The sequence below is a fragment of the Mirounga leonina genome, unplaced genomic scaffold (genome assembly GCF_011800145.1).
Source record: "Mirounga leonina isolate KUSES-001 unplaced genomic scaffold, KU_Mleo_1.0 Mir_115, whole genome shotgun sequence".
Lineage (NCBI taxonomy): Eukaryota > Metazoa > Chordata > Mammalia > Carnivora > Phocidae > Mirounga > Mirounga leonina.
Genome location: NW_023270268.1, coordinates 26,074,681 through 26,091,851, shown reverse-complemented (window position 1 = coordinate 26,091,851; position 17,171 = coordinate 26,074,681). Strand labels below are relative to the sequence as shown.

Genomic DNA, 17,171 nt, shown 5'->3' with positions numbered 1-17,171 from the left:
CCTACAGTGGGTGTTGCTTACCTTGTTTGCCCACTCTGAGTATTAGAATCTTGATTAATAGGTAGTGTCCATCCAGACACCAATATATAACAATGTGTGAGAGCAGCGAGAGAAGTGCAAAAATATGAAAAAATAAGAAATAATATATCTAAATCTCAGATGAAGGTATGATTAGGATTACAGCAGAAAAATGCTCTGAGAAAGAAAAAAGTATATTCATTTCTCTCAGTCAAAATAAGAAAAAGAGGGAAAAAAAGCAAAGTGTAGAAATAAATGTTTTGCAGTAAGAAAGGAGATCAATAAGAAAGCCTACATGGGTAGACAGACTTAGTAAATTAGGAGACACAACTACATGTTAAAATGGAGAAGACAGAAATTAAATATTAATGGATACAGAAAAAGAATGGTAAGGATTATTAAATAGCCTTGAAGGTGCAACTGAAGTTAAGACATCAGAAAACTGGAGTACATTCAACTTGGTTTCATTACTTCCTTCACCAATTTTTCAGTGGTCCCAGAGCTGAAACAAGAGAATAAATATTGCAGAAGTAATCCATAGGTTGACTGAGAAAGTCAAGGAAATACAGGAGTTTAAATTGTTTGGGTTAAGTGATCATTTATTGAGCAACTACTACATACTAGACACTTTATCAACATTCTCACAATTCTCAAAATTCAATGAAGATATCCCCATGCCCATTTTATTTTATTCAGAAAGTAGAAACAACCCACTATAGCAATAAAAAGAAATGAAGTTCTGATACATACTACAGTATAAATGAAACTCTAAAACCTTGTAAGTGGAAGAAGCCAGTCATAAGAGATTATGTATTTTATGATTTCATTTATATGAAGTGTCCAGAATAAGCAAATGCATAGAAACAGGCTGAGGGAAAGGTGGGCCAGGGGAGAGGGACTTAAGAGGAATGGGGTGACTGCTGGGTACAGGGGCCTCTTTCTGAGGGACAAAAATGTAAAAAAAAAATTAGACTGTAGTGATAGCTGCACAACCCTGTAAATTTACTTAAACAACAACAACAACAACAATACTGCTCTGTATATTTTAAATGGGTATATTTTGTGGTATGTCAGTTATATCTCAAAAAAGATGTTAAAACAACCAACCAACCAAACTTAGGCTCAGATTTAGTTTCTTTGCCCAAGGTCACACAGTAAGACAGTGGTAGAGCTGCCCAGATCTCTCAAGCCAAAGTCGTTTTCAGTACAATAGTTGCTACCATTTAGCAAGTGCTAACTATGTATCTCATTTAATTCAGCAAATCTGTGAGACAGAACACTATTATCTCCCTTTTTAAGTGAGAAAACTCAAACTTAAGTGAAGTAACTGGCCAGAAGTCACAGGGGTGATAAATTAATGAGCCAGAATTAAAAGTACATACTCTACCATTTCAGATATTCAATTCATTATCATAATTATTTGCCATATGCATATATGGTGACATTCACTATTATTTACTTAACATTTTTCTTTAAGTCATTTGCTTCTCTTGCCTGACAAAGCTGCAGGAAAGAACGGAGCTATAAGCTGAAAGGGTAGTGTTGCGGGTAAAGACAGGAGTAGAAAACATAGAGGATAGGATATAAGACTGACATAACAGCACTAAGGAAAGGAACTGCAGGGAAAGTTCCCACTGAGAAACAAGGCTTGCTGAGGAAAGGGTCCAGCCTGAGAAGGATGTGGGAGTAGGAAAATGGACAAGTTGCAAGAGGCAGAAGACTTAAGATGAAAGGGGAGAGACTGTAAGATAGGAGTTGAGGCTCAAGAGGTTGGGTCAAAAGGACTAAAAAAAAGCAGGTGGAGGTGGAAAAGGAGACATGAAAGCTGAAAGATAGTAGAGATGGGTGATAGCTGAGGGGAAGAGGTAGGGTGTTGAAGACAACATGAAACCTACAGAATGGTTAACAGGAAAGGCTGCAAAAGAGTGAGCTGGGAGACTCCTGAATAGGCCAGAGGAAAGTGAGAATGAAGCAGGATACAGGGCTACACTCAGGAGTCTGGATGGGAAGCAAGGAAGTATCAGTCAACATCTGGTAATCAAAGTAGACAGGTCACCCACAAAAAGTCTCAAGAAAAACAGTAGTAAAAATTGTCCCATGTTTCAGAAAACACTACCCTAACAAGTACTGCTCTAATCAGGAGGTCAAGGCTTCTTAAGAGGCCAGTTTGTGGCCAAACTGTACCTAGCAGACTAGGTAAAGTAAGTTCCAACACAGCAAAGCTTAAGTTCACTGTGGGTGAGGAAGTGGGAGAATCAGTAATCAAAGAAGCTGTGGTCAGAGAAAAGAAATTCCATGTTCAAAACTGTAGCTCCAAGATGCTGAACTACAAGGTGAGCAGGTATAAAGTTCATTTGACTTCATAATAGAATCTTACAGTCCAAAAGAAGTCTTAGAAGGTAGAAATTGCTAGTAGAAAAGAAAATACAAACAGGTTGATTAGTGACATTTCAAAAAAGCAATAATTCCATAGCCAAAACATAAGAGCTTCTAAAATCAATAATGCACCAAGACATCCAAAATAATCCATGTGTTACCAACCATCTATAATAGTTAAGCAGTCAGTATATCTAAGCTTAAGTGAAGGTGATATATAGAAATTCAGCTTTATGGTAAAAGATAAGCTGAAGGATAATTTGTTTTACTAATAAATTCTGTACTTAAAACAATTTACCACAAGTTTCATTAAAACAGAGAAGTTGCTCATTGTTAAATGAGTGGATTAACCATTATTTAACATATACACAATCTTCCAGAACATTTCTATAGCACATCTATACTGTATTTCATTTACATCTCTTGTTTCTAAATTGGGAAATATTCCAATCAGGTTCCTTCTCACTGTCCCTGCTACAGTATCAAATGAGAAGGTCTGAAAGGTTATAGTCCCTTGGCCTCATCTACTGAAGTCTCTTGATTCCAGTTATCTTCACTATATGAATCATTCAAGCTCTCATGGACATGCTAGTTTCTAACTACCTGCCTATACCCTGGATTAGGCTACTTACTGGATCTACCTGACAAACACTACACTTGCTATTCTAATCTATTCACCTGGCTTCAACTCCACTACTCACTCCTGGTGCTACAGGTTGCTTTTACATCCCTTAAAAGCCAGCTGTTTTTAATCCTCAAGTTCAACTCCTTTTCTTCAGGATGTGACTGTCGCTTACCTAGCTCTTTTTAGTTCTCCCAAGGACACTCTCCTCACTCTTGGCATGACCCAGTGTGACACTCTGGAACTACACACACTGACTAGTATAAGCTTTCAAACAGTGGAGGAAGCCTATCACCATTCAGAGAACTAGTCAAAATAGAAGGCTCTTGTTTACCTATTTACACACACACATACACAGTCTTTTAAAGTCCTGTTTGAACCTTTTTCCTAATTTACACTAATAAGAAAACAATACTAACAGCAGGTAGGTTCTTTCTGACTTTCACCATTTCTAATCAGAAAGTTTCCTCAAAAGGAAAAAAGAAAAAATACAATATTTATTTAAAAACAAAACAAAACAAAAAACAACAAAAAAAACCTTAGTTAACAAAAGGAGAAGTTTAACAATATAATCTGCATCAGGACTAAGATCTGCAGTTCTCCTAAATAAAGCATTCTCTTCCTTCTTGGTGGTAGAGATTAACAAAAAATACCCACATGTAACACAAACCTACCAAAATGCACTTGTACTTTTTGCTCCTCTAAAAGGATATTTTATATAGGCTGTATATGGCTCTTATCCACCGAGGAGGAGAGAGAACAAGATTACAAATGAACGTGGGTAAATAAAATCCCATTAAAATAAACTTCAAGGACCCTGAACTCCACCATTGGGTTCAATCAGCCATTTCTCCCTTCATGCTCTCAAAGCACACATAAGATAATTGCCCTTATCTAATTCCATCTTATCCCATACTAGAAGACAGAGACCATGTTTTAGACACATGTATATCCCTAATATGGAGAACCAGCAGGTAGCAGGCATACAAATGTTTGTTATATAATAAAATAATCAGGATGTTAATTATAATCATTTCCATGAAAATTTTTACAAAGAAAACACAGTATTTATGTGTAAGGCCTGGAAGTTAACAGCTGAAGACTAACTTACCATATAAATGAGTTTTAAAATATAAAATAGTACAAACCAAGGGCAATGGATCCCAAAACAGATTTTGGAATAATAAGCTAAGGAATTAAACTGATTAAAGTAACAATGGATATTATAATAGATAAATCCCAAAGTGTGACATAATAGTTTATTTTTATTTCATGCTTACATGAAGTCCAAAAATCCATCTTAATGATCAGCTGTGGGCATGAAGAGGCTGGAGATGACCCAGGCTGACAGAAGTTCAGCTCTCTTGGACCCATCATTTCCAAAGTTGCTTTTGGCAGACAACACCCAGCCAGCAGGAGAGAGGAGAAGAGAGAAGAGAGGATTGTTCAAGGAAAGTTTGTATTTGCCAGGGCTGAAGAAACACTCAACACTTCTGCTTAATTTCTTATGGCCAGATCTCAATCATATGGCCATCCCCAAATGCAAGAGGGGCTGGAAAATATAAGTTAGTCGGGATCCAAGAAAAAAGTAAACAAGCTTGGTGAAGAGCAAACCACTCTTTACCTTAAGAGGTTTTAAAATACAGATATTCTGGGACACTACCCCAGGTTATTCCTCATTCAGCATGTCTAATAGGACCCAAAAATCCTGTATTAAATCTGGCCAACTGATTTTGATTCCCAACTTAGGAATTACTGGCTTGGGAAGTAAAGAAATTGGGGAAAATATGAAAAACATTTCCATGGAAAGTTTATAACAATGTGCTAGATAAAAAGAAAGTTAAATAAAAGGTGATGAAAAAATTGAGCCTTTGTGCCTAGGAGAACACAATATAGGTAGAACTTGGGAAATTCTTTCCTCCTCTGGTCTGTGATAGTAGTCTATCCTGCCTCTCTTCCTAACTCTGGTAGCTTCACAGGCTTCCTTTCCTCCACCCATTCCATATTCCCCATTATATTCTCCTTGGCCATGAACTTTTCTCACTAAAAGACCTCATTCACCTCAATTACCATCGAAAACACTTTTCTCTGAACCCAGCCTCTCATTTAACTGCCTCCTATGACAACTTTTCCAATTAAATGTCCCACTAGGACCTCAATATATCCAAAACTGAATTCATCTCACCCTCAAGTCAACTCCTCTGCTTGCATGCCCTATCCACCTAGGCCCCCTAGTCAAAATTCTATAAATCACTGACAAATTGTACTCCATAATTAAAAGTTTTGCCCTTCAAAGAATACTAACAAGAAAGTAGAAATGGGGGAAATTGGAGATATTTTTTGCAAATCACATATCTGATAAGGGACTGGTATCTAAAATATATAAAGCACTACAACCCAATAATAAAAAGACAACTAGCCCAATTTTTAAAAATGTGCAAAGGATCGGATGAAAAGATGCTCAACATTATTAGCCATCAGGGAAATGCAAATCAAAACCACAAGGACATACCACTTTACACCAACCAGGATGACAATAATGAATACAAGATAGTGTTATTGAAGATGTGGAGAAACCAGAACTTTCATGTACTGCTAGTGGGGATGTAAAATGGTACAGCCACTCTGGAAAATGGATTGGCAGTTCCTTAAAATTAAGGCTAAATACAGAGTTTCCATATGACCCAACTAGTCCACTCCTAAGTACCCAAGAGAAATGAAAACTTATGTCTACACAAAAACTTGTACACAAATGTTCGTAGCAGCATTATTCATACTAGCCAAAAAGTGAAAATAATCCAAATCCTATCAACTGTTGAATGGATAGATAAAATGTGGTATGATTCAATGTAATATTATTCAGCAATAAAAATACTGATACATGCTACAGTACAGATGAGCCTTGCAAACATGCTACATAAAATAGGCAAATATATAGAAACAAAAAGTAAATTAGTACTTGTTTAGGGCTAGGAATGATGGGGATGGGGGGGAATGATAGTTTAGGGGTAAGAGGTTTCTTTTCAGCATTATAAAATGATCTAAAATTGACTGAGGTGATACTTACACAGCTCTGTGAAATATTAAAACTCATTGAACTGTATAACTTAAATTGTGTGTGAATTATGTCACAGCAAAGTCTTTTAAAAAAGAAAAAGCTACCAAACTTTTAAATCCAGAAACTGATACAAGAGAAAAGTCTGCCTCTCCAGACTAATTTATACTTCTTATTATAAGATACAAAGTTTTGGGGGGGGGGTGGCTGGTACCTTAGATAACAAGAAATAAAATTAAATGTAGTACTGAACCATAATAACTCTCTAGGCTCTGGAACAAGTATATGTTTCATAAGCAACTGCTCCCTGATTTTCCTTTTTAAATATTTTAACTGTCCTATGCTGTATGTTTTAACATTATCTGTGGCCTCAAATCCTTAAGAGTAGAAAAGATACACCTTTAAGTTTATAATAAATAAATAAGTAAACCATCACTAATTAAGAATTTGAACTTAAATTTACTAGGCAAAATGAACTTTCCACTAAAGCTGTGGGAGTAGTAATTCTATTCAGATTTAGCTTTGCATGCCAATCAGTATACACACAGAAGAATCCTTTTTTAAAAAAATCAGTATCACATAAGGAAGGTGGATAAATCACTTAACTAAGAACTGGGACTGGAGAGTAGGAGTAGAAATTAAACTTGAAGTACTTGAGGACTTTAATCATTATGTACAATGTACTGTTATACTTTAAAACATTACTGGTTTAAGAAACTGAAGATTTCATTAATTTTTGCTTTGAATGAGAAGTACTGTATAACTCTGTGATTCAGTATCACTGTGTGTGTTTAATGTGAATTGTCCACAGAATACACTGTCCAGAACAAAAAGACTTAACCCCAAACTATTCTCTCCAGGAACAAAACTTTCTCCAGGAGCATCTCACTTCAACCCAGGTAGAGTGCATTCACCGAATATAAATTTTACATTAGACTGGAAAATAAAAAGGAAATAAGATAAAATGCTAGAAAACATAATATAACCCAAATCTAACTACTTGAATTATCAATGTTTAATTGTATTTTCATATTTAATTTACTCTAGTGGGACTATTCAGCAAGAAAACTGTCAACTGTCGTATCAATGTAAGACACTTAGTTGTACACTTAAATGAGCCATTAATATAGCTATGAGGATCCTTTAAAGAAGTACTCATTTCCACTCAAACTTCTGCCTAGTACTTAAAGCACGTGACTTGCACTAAAATGTCTTACGTATGTTCTGAATTATAGCAGTAACCCCCTAACTGGTCTCGGGTGTTCCTGTTTGTCTTCTGTAATTCACTCTTCTAAAACTTACAATGTAGTGGTTATTTAACTTTTGGGTGTCATGGGCTCAGAGGATCTAATAGAAGTTATGAAGCTTCTTCAGTACATGTATGCACATTCCTCCAAAAAACCCTTCACAGACCCTAGATTAAGAAACCCACCTATGATAACTTCCCAACACTTCTAATCAAGTCCAAACTTCCTAGTCTTATATTCAAAGTAATTCAAAATGTAGTCACTGTTAATTAGCTAATCTATCTCCTATCCTTTGAAACTACACACACCAATGGGGTCTATCTCCTCACTACAGCATAGATACATCATTCTTTTTTGGCTTGCCTTCTATTCCTCTCTTGTTGCTTTCCTGCACAACTGTTTGCTTTCAACAAATCCTTCCTGTGAACCTCAAATAATTCCCGTGCCATGAAAGTTTCCCTCTGCCTACAATCAGATCATCTATTCCTTTCTGAATTCTGAAGCATGTTATACACATCTTTTATGTTCTACTTTACATGTTCTGCACTGTATTATACAAGGCATCAAAAAAAATCAGTAAACACAAGACACACTTATTTTTTAACTATGTTAGGCATATTTCCAAATAATATGCTCCATGTTTTCCTTCAACCTCTATAAACCTTTTCAGATGAAGTGTATCAGATATTGTGCATTTATGTATCTTTTGCCTTTTCCTAGCCAGTAAGATTTTTAAGGAAAAAGATAGTGACTACTGTACCCTTGTGAGGCCCACAGTCTCCAACACAAAGGAAGGGAACACTCAATACAGAATACTTGAATTTCTGAGCATAAATGTTTTTCAGGCATTTTGTATATTCTGTATTCCTAATTATAAGATTTTTCAAGGATCATCCACTGTTTTTCTACTGAAAAGTCAAATAATGCTCTACCCTTAATGGATACTTGATCAAGTGAGAGCTTACTAACTACCCAAAATAGCAGTCAAATTATTCTCATCCATTCATTATCTACTTATTGATATATGCCCAACCCTGTTCCAAAAAAAACTAAAACAAAACTTCCAACATATCAAGAATCCTTACCTAATGACCATTAACCCAGAAGAGAACACAAAGACAGCTCCTACACAAAAACAGTAATCCAAATGTAAAATCTACTATCCTTTAGTACTACTGCGAAGTCTAACTCCAGTTTTAAAACCAACTCAGAAAATAGAAACAAACATCCCAGATTATACATTTGAACACTACAAGAAGCAATAAAACAGCATAAAAGTGTAGGAACTTTCTTTAGAAGAAACTCAAACACAATATAAGGTTTATGACCAACTGATTAACTGATTCATGCTATATGAATGGATGAACCTTAACAAGATTACACTAAGTGAAAGAAGTCAAACATAAAAAGTCACATACTGTAGAATTCCATTTATATGAATATCCAGAATAGGCAAATTCATAGAGACAGAGAGTAGATTAGTGCTCACCAGGGACTGGGGCGGGGGGGGGGGGGGGAATGGGAGTGACTGCTAATTGCTTTTTCAAAGGATAGAAATGTTTTGGAATTACATAGTGGTGATGGTTGCACAACTTTGTGAATATACCAAAAACTACTGAATTGCACACTTTTCTGGAGGTTTTACCAAATAATTTTTTTTTAATTGAAGTGTAGTTGACACACAATGTTACATTGGTTTCAGGTATGCAACATAGCAATTCAACAACTCTATTCATTATGCTACTATCGCAAGTGTAGCTACCATCTGTCACCATACACTGCTATTACAATACCACTGACTATATTCCTTATGCCAAAACAAAATCCCTGTAATTTATTCATTCCATAACTGGAAGCTTGTATTCCCCTCCTTCCTTCATCCCTGTTTGCCCATCCCCCACTCCTCTCCCCTCAGGCAACCACTAGTTATTTATGGGACTGTCTCAGCTTTTTTTGTTTGGTTGTTTTGGTTTTTTTTTTAGATTTCACATGTAAATGAAATCATATGGTATTTGTCTTTTACTGACTTATTTTACTTAGCATAATGCCCTCTAAGATATATCCATGTTGTAGTAAATGGCAAGATCTTCTTTTTCATGGCTGACTAATATTCCTGTGTGTGTGTGTGACATCTTTACCCATCTACTGATAGACACTTAGGTTGCTTCTAAATCTTGGCTATTGTAAATAATGCTGCAATTAATACAGGGGTGCATATACCCTTTTGAATTGGTGTTTTCATTTTCTTTGGGTAAACATCCAGTAGAATTACTGGATGCTATGGTTTTTCTATTTTTAATTTTTTGAGGAACCTCTATACCGTTTCCCACAGTTGCTGCACCAATTTGCATTCCCACCAAGTGCACCAGGGTTCCTTTTTCTCCACATCCTCACCAATACCTGTTATTTCTTTTCCTTTTGATTCTAGCCATTCTGACAGGTGTTAGCTGATATCTCACGTGTTTTTGATTTGTATTTCCCTGATGATAAGTGTTGTTGAGCATCTTTTCATTGTCTGTTGGCCATCTGTTATGTCTTATTTGGAAAAATGTCCTCTGTCCATTTTTTAATCAGATTATTATCACCCCCACAAGTGCTGAGTTGTGTAAGTTCTTCATATATTTTAGATATTAACTCCTTACCAGATATATCAGTTGAAAATATCTTCTCCCACTCAGTAGGTTGCCTTTTTGTTTCGTTGATGGTTTCCTTCACTGTGCAAAAGCTTTCTGTTTTGGAGTAATCCCAATTGTTTACTCTTGCTTTTGTTTCCCTTACTCGCAGAGACACTTTTAGAAAAATGCTGCCAAGGTCAATGTCAAAGATAATACCACCTATGTTTTCTTCTAGTTTTATGGCTTCAGGTCTCACATTTAGGTCTTTAATCTATCGAGCTTATTTTGTGTATTGTGTTAGAAGTGGTCCAGTTTCACTCTTTTACATGTAGTTATCTAGTTTTTCCAGCACCATTTATTGAAGAGATTGTCTTTTCCCCATTATATATTCTTGCCTCCTTTGTCATTCATTAATTGACCAAATAAGCATGCGTTTATTTCTGGGCTCTCTATTCTATTCCATTAATCTATTATTCCATTAATCTATATGTCTACTTTTGTGCCAGTACCACACTGTTTTGATTATTACAGCTTTGTAGTATATCTTGAAATCTGGGATTGTGATACCTCTAGCTTTGTTCTTCTTTCTTAAGTTTGCTTTGGCTTGAATTGTACACTTTAAAAGATGACTTTTATGGAATATAAATTATATCTCAATTTTTTTAAGTTTATGACCATTTTGACTATTTTATCTGAAAGAAAACTGTTCTTTTAAGATAGGAATCTTGGGGCGTCTGGGTGGCTCTGTTGGTTAGGCATCTGACTCTTGATTTCAGCTCAGGATCGAGCCCTGTGTGGAGCTCAGCAGGGAGTCTGCTTGAGATTCTTTCCCTCTGCACCTCCCCCCATTCAAGTGTGATCTCTCTCTCACTCTCTCAAATAAATAAATCTCTTAAAAAAATAAATAAAATAGAAATCTTATTTTGTAGTTTGTTTTCTGAAGCTGAGCTAAACTTGTGATTACAAATTGGTCCCCTGCCAACCCTATGTAAAACTACAGCTTTAAATTTTTATCAATGCTAACTACTAACTTGCCAATATTTATAGAAAGATTTCTCATAAGTATCTGGATCTCTAACTTCCTAAAGAAAACTGGAGTTCTAAAAATACTAGGCACACCTGCACAGCAACAATGTCCTGGAGCTAAGCAGCAACTACCATACCTGCTCCTATCTGCCATGATCGTCATCACTCCCTACTGTCTTCTAGATACTAAAGCCAAGTACCAGTTACCATTTAGCTTCCCAGTTGTGAGTTTGTTACCTTACACATCCTAAACAAATAAGTCTTCTCCTTCTTATCAGGGTATACTATGAATCACTGCTGATAAATTAAAATGTAATTATGCAATTGGCCAAAAGGTACAAATTTCCACCTATAAGTTCCAGGGATCTAATGTACAGCATGGTAAACTATAATTAACAATACTGTATTATACATATATACATGTCAAAATTGTTAAGAAAGTAGATATTAAATGTTATCTACACACACACACACACACAAGTAATTGTGTGGGGGACGGTAGTGTCAACTAACCTTTTTTTTTTTTTAAGATTTTATTTATTTATTTTAGAGACAGAGAAAGAGAGAGCCTGCGTGCTGGTGAGCTGGGGGAGGAGCTGAGGGAGAGGGACAAGAAGACCCTGCGCTGAGCACAGAGCCTGATGTGGGGCTCAATCAATCGAGCCTGACATCAGGACCTGACCGAAATCAAGAGTCGGACACTTAACCGACTAAGCCACCCAGGCACCCCTGGTAGTGTCAACTAATCTTATTGTGGTAACCATTTTGCTTTATATACATGTATCAAATCATCACCCTGTATACCTTATACTTACATGTTATATGTCAATAATATCTCAATAAAACTAGAAATAGAATTTTAAAATTTAAATGTAATCATATACAATTACATTTTTATTAAATGCAAAGATAAAAATCTGCACGAAATACCTATTGAATAAAATCCTGCAACTGTCAGAGATTCATGCTGTATAAACACTTTAATGTGGGGGTAAAAAAATTGAGGGAAAAGTTCAAGTTTCTAGTCCTACAAATAGAAAGCAAATTCTTTTCACCTCATTTACAATTAAAAATTATTTTCATCTATTAACAAAAAGCAGTGCACTAGTCCGAGTCCTTGTCCATGTATCCTCAAGTTTACAGGTGACATTTCACATATTATCACTACATTGAGTATTGATAGATACTATATAAAACCAGAGAAGCATCACAATTACTTCATAATTGCAATCCACGAATGCAAAGGTGCAATTAGATTTTATGTCCAACTGAAAACTCAATCCTGTTCTTACCCCCATATCAGGTGTTGCCACAGAAAGGGGGAAAGCTGTCCTATCCAGATTATTTACTGGATATGAAAACAAATTGCTTTATTTACTCACTGATTTTATGTTTAAACCATCTAGAACCCACCTGATGCTTAAGTGCACAAAGAACAATTCCTACCCATTAATAGGTTCTAGCTGTATTTACAGAACTAAAAGAAAATAAAACACAAGGTGAATATGACAGTAACAGAAAAAAGTGGCCTGAACTATTTCCTATTCCAAGTGTAAATGAGGATTGAGTTAAATGCTACATCAAGAACCTTCCAGCTTTAAAATTCTGTGTATTTATCCACATTTTCTCTTCCTTTTCTCCAGATCAAATAATTCACCTAGCTGAACTGCTTTTCCTGTAGGTGGAAAAGGTTAAGATAGTATCTGTATTCCATTTCATTTTTATCATCATTTCTAATAGCCAATAAAAGATCAACCCACAAGATGACTTCTAAAAGCAGCTATTCCCTTTGAAATAGGCAAACCAAACTCATTTCTCAAAATCTTCCAAAAGAGAGACCAGATGAGTCAACTGCTTAGTAGTTTAGACGTAAACTTCAATGTTCTTCCCTTTCTGAGCCACGCCACTTAACTTGCCCCAAGAATCCTTAAGTTTACAGGTGACATTTTACATATCAACACAACTACTGAGTATTAATAGATATTATATAAAATTGGAGTAGCATCACAATTGCTTTATAATTGCAATTCCTAAATACACAAATGCAAAGGTGCAATTGGATTTTATGTCCAACTGAAACCATAATCTTGTTTCTGCTTAAACCTGATGGTGAATAAAATGGGATGGTCTCCAAAAAGTTCACCAAATTCTTAATGCACACTATGATCCAAATTGCAAAAATAACTTTTTCAAAAGTGTAGGACTAGAAACAAAACAAAAATCAATCACTACCTCAACTATGACTTATGGAAGCACAAGGTGCCATTAGATTGATAAAGATTAGAGAATCTACATCTTGAGTTTTACACCTTTAAGAGTATAATGTGAGTTGACTATACAGGAATTAGCAGGAATTAGTTACGTTTTACCTGTTGTTTAACAGTCATGTTCCACAGAACTTTCTGATGATAAAAATGTTCTGTATTTGTGCTGTCTGATACCATAGTCAATAACCACATGTGGCTACCAAGCACTTGAATTGTTGCTAGCAAGTCTAAGTGAACTTTTTATTTAATTTTACTTATTAAAATTTAAATTGCCACATGTAGGCTAGTGGCTATCACATTGAACAATGTAGTTCTGTCATTTGAAATACAATGTATAAACTTCACTGAACAGTAGTTTTTCAAAAGTATCATTCCTGAGGATGTTAACACCAGCTAAAACCTTCCTGATAACTAATGATACACAAGTTAAGCCAACGGCTTAAACATCAAATAAACAAAATAAAATTCACTTATGAAATGAGAACTGACGATACCAAGATTCAGAATTTAAGGCACAATATTCACTAAGAGACAATATTAAAAAAGACATCTCGAGTTTTTCCCCATTGTTTCTACAAAAGAGGTACTCACTTTAAGAATAGTTTCCCAATATATGCAAGTTACTTCCCCTTCAAATCTGCCCAGTATCTTCTGTTCAAAAAGAACAAATGGCAAAAATAAATTCTCAGCACTATTACGTCTACTGCCACTCGGTAAATTTCACACGTTGATTTCCCTTTCCTTAAAGAAGAGATAAAATGTTTGGAAGCCTCTGCATCGCCGGAAAGCCTTGTTATCCATCTTTCCACGTATTCAGACGTACAAATCATTCTGACATAGTTGCGATTTCGTCCCTAGACGCAATTATTTTCAGTCCAAAAAAGTCACTACTCTTTTCGGCACTTCAGGTATTCTTTGACCAGCTCTTCCTAAGTCAAGAAAAGTAACCAAGATGGTGCACAAGATGTCAAAACAAGTCTGAGAACTTGCAGGTTGAACAGCCTCGAAGCAGAATCAACCGCCTTTAACCCCGAGAGAGTGTGCCTCGAACTATCCGACGAAGCAAACAGGCGAGCAAGGTCGTGACCTAAGGTCACGGCCGCCAGCACCGCTCCCGCCCGGCAGCGGGAAGCCACCTGTTAGGCCCGAGGCTCACCTGGCAGGAGAGAGGAGGCGCATACCCGGCAGTGAGCCGGGCGCGGACGCCTAGGCGACCAGCGTGGGACCCGCCCCTCACGCGGCGGCGACCGGAGACGGCAGCGAGCCCCCCAGCTGCACGTGGGCTTCACCCGGCCGGTGCTTCGCTGACAGGCGGGTCGCCCGCGGTCCCCGGCGGGGCCTCCGCGCGCCAGTCCCCGGGGCGGCACCCTGCCTCCCTCGCACCCACCCGCCGAGTGGGCGCACAGGCGGCCCACACCGCTGGCCCGCCGCCCTCCCTTCCTTCCTCCCGGGTCGGCGCGATCCCGCCCCGCCGCTCCTCACCTACCTGGTCACGGAGTTTGAGGAACGCCATGGCGGTCGCCTCCACCGCCGCCCCGGCCCACCGCTTCCGCCCCCGTAGCTTCGGCCGCTGCCCGGGGCCGGCAGGTCGGCGGCCGGCTGCGCTGAGGAGTCCGCGGGCAGGGGGCGGTGCCGCCTCCCGGGCCGCCCGCCGCCGCTACCGAGAGGTGAGGAGCCTGGTCGGTCCCGCCTCCTCCTCTGAGTAGTCCCCCGCCCTCTTTCCTTTCTTTCTCTTTCTCTCAGCTGCCTCCACACGCTGCCGCTGCCACAGCCGCCGCCGCCGCAGCCGCCGCCTCCTCACGCCCCCTTCCCGAAATACCCTGGCAGCCCCCGCGGCCGCGCCGTTCCAGCCCGCGGCAGCGGCGGCATCCAAACTCCACTCCACAATATTACCACCACCGCCCGCCGCGATTGGCGGCCGCGCGGGGGAGAGGCCAGAGTAAGCCGAGCGCCCATTGGCCACGCCACCGCGCTCGTTCGTGCCCCCTCCCACCTCCTGGAGAGGGAGGGGGCGGAGAGAAGGAAGCTGCGAGGGGTGGGCTGCGAGCTACTGCGTGCGGGGCGGGGGAGGCGGGAGGGCAGCGGAGCCGAGCAGGGGGAGGGGTGGCCAGGTACTCCTGGGCGCGCGCCCCGGGCGCGGTGGGCGGAGCCCGGGCTGGAGATGGGGGGCATCTGTAAGCGGGGTAACGGCCCTGGGTTCGCACGTGGAGGTGGAGTGTGGACTCTCCCCAAAGCTGGAGGAGGATGAAGGAACTGGGTGAGGGGCCGGAAGGGGTGTGAGAGGTGGGCACCTGGGGGCTGCTGCCTCCCTAGCAGCCGCAAGGGGAGAGGGGCGAACCCGACGCGCACGTGGAGGGAGAGTGAGAATGCGCCCCTGGGCTTGGGGAGGATGAAGGAGCCGAGGGAGTAGGGGGAGAGGCGGTCACCGGGAGGCTGCTGCCCTCCCGGGGGCTGTGGGCAAGGCTGGAAGGAGGGGGCCATGGGGGAGCGTGAACTGCCTGGGTCTCGCGCGTCAAGGGAGAGTGAGCGCTCCTCCCCAGCACACGCCCCTCGGGACTTGGTTGGACTAGTCACCGCGGGGTGTGAGAGGTGACGCGTGGGGGCTGCTGCCGTCCCGGGGGCAGCAACCAGGCCGGGGGACCGGGGGGCGGGGGAGGGGAGGGGCGCGAAGCTGCACTCGGGGCGGAACGGCGGCATCTTTGCAGCCAAACAGGTTGTGGACGCCGGAGTCTTTCTCTGCCTGTAGTCCCAATCCGAAGCAAGGCTGCGATTCTCCAAAATCCTCCTGCCCGACTTGCATTTTTTTTCCCCCTTCTTCTTTCGCATCTGAAGGGTTTTGCCTCCCACTCTAGAGAAATCAATTTAAAAGATAAAAGATGTGCTGGATTTCCAATAAATAGCATCCTTGGATGGAGAAGAAGAAAAATGATTCCCTCACTCTGCCACACACACCCCCATGCCACCCCACAGTTCTGAAACGGCTTTTCTTTCTAAGGCAGCCCCACACTGTTACCATTCCAGGCTTGTGTGGGAGAAGGCTGTTGTGCGCCCGTGTCTGTCCGCCTGGGCGGCTCCAGCCCCTGGTTAATAAAAGGTACAGATGGTTAGAGCACAAATGTGTGACGTCAGGCTCGGTTTAAAAAAGTCCCCTTTTCCCTACATCAATTGTGTCTCTTGGGACAGACTTTATTTAGAGGATCGATTTGAGTCTAATGGCAGTCAGGAGAAAAGGGGATCTATGCCAGGACTGTCAGTTTATGATAATGCTGTGCTTAAAACAAAAAGCTTATCTTTTAGCCCCATAAAAAAATGAAAATATCAGAGTGCAAAATGAAAAACACTGCTGATTAATAGTAAGTATCCTTCCAATATTCTTTGACATATCAATGCCTTGATTCCGTAGAAACAATTTCTTATCTGAAATTAACAATCCTCATCATAAATTATGTTTTCTACTTGAAATGGAAAGATTCTCGTAACAGGTACAATCATGCTGAGGCTAAAAAGGAAGCTAAACTAGTCTTGCTTTGCATTATCTTCAGTACCTCACTCCACTTTACTTCAACTTCAGCAGATATTTGTCATCTAGCCTCTCCTTGTCGATTCAGTGAGGTTGAATGAGTTAAGTTGTGAAAGCATTTGAGTTCTCCAAAACAAAGGTGTTGTGATAATATTGCTTGAGTACTTTGTGATTACCAGTCACCTTTATAAATAATTAGCCATGTGCTATATCCAATATAGAGTTCTATCTTAGTCAAGGCGTGCAGGAATTTACCCTCATTTGTACGTGAACCTGTTAAGCACTGGATGTCTAGCCAGGAATTAATACACCCCCTTATCCCCCACTCCACCCCCAATAATATCTTCTCAAGGTTAAAGTTCTAGAGTTTAAAAGCACAACAGGAACTTGATTCAGAACATGGCAAAGATTAACTTTTGGAGAAA

The 17,171-nt window shown here is 39.7% G+C and overlaps 1 protein-coding gene across 4 annotated transcripts in view; it reads right to left on the bottom strand.

Annotated features, from left to right (window-relative positions):
* Positions 1–15,041, bottom strand: part of ANKRD28 (ankyrin repeat domain 28) — a 200,816-nt gene extending 185,775 nt beyond the window's left edge. For 2 of the 4 annotated variants that reach the window (XM_034994258.1, XM_034994274.1), the window contains exon 1: positions 14,713–15,041. In XM_034994258.1, coding sequence (XP_034850149.1) covers positions 14,713–14,739 — 27 coding nt within the window. In that variant the 5' untranslated portion in view covers positions 14,740–15,041. Of the gene's footprint in view, positions 1–4,296; positions 4,405–13,817; positions 13,908–14,712 lie in introns of those variants that run through there. The other 2 variants (XM_034994292.1, XM_034994322.1) reach the window with 2 other exon arrangements.
* Between the last annotated feature and the right edge of the window lie 2,130 nt (positions 15,042–17,171).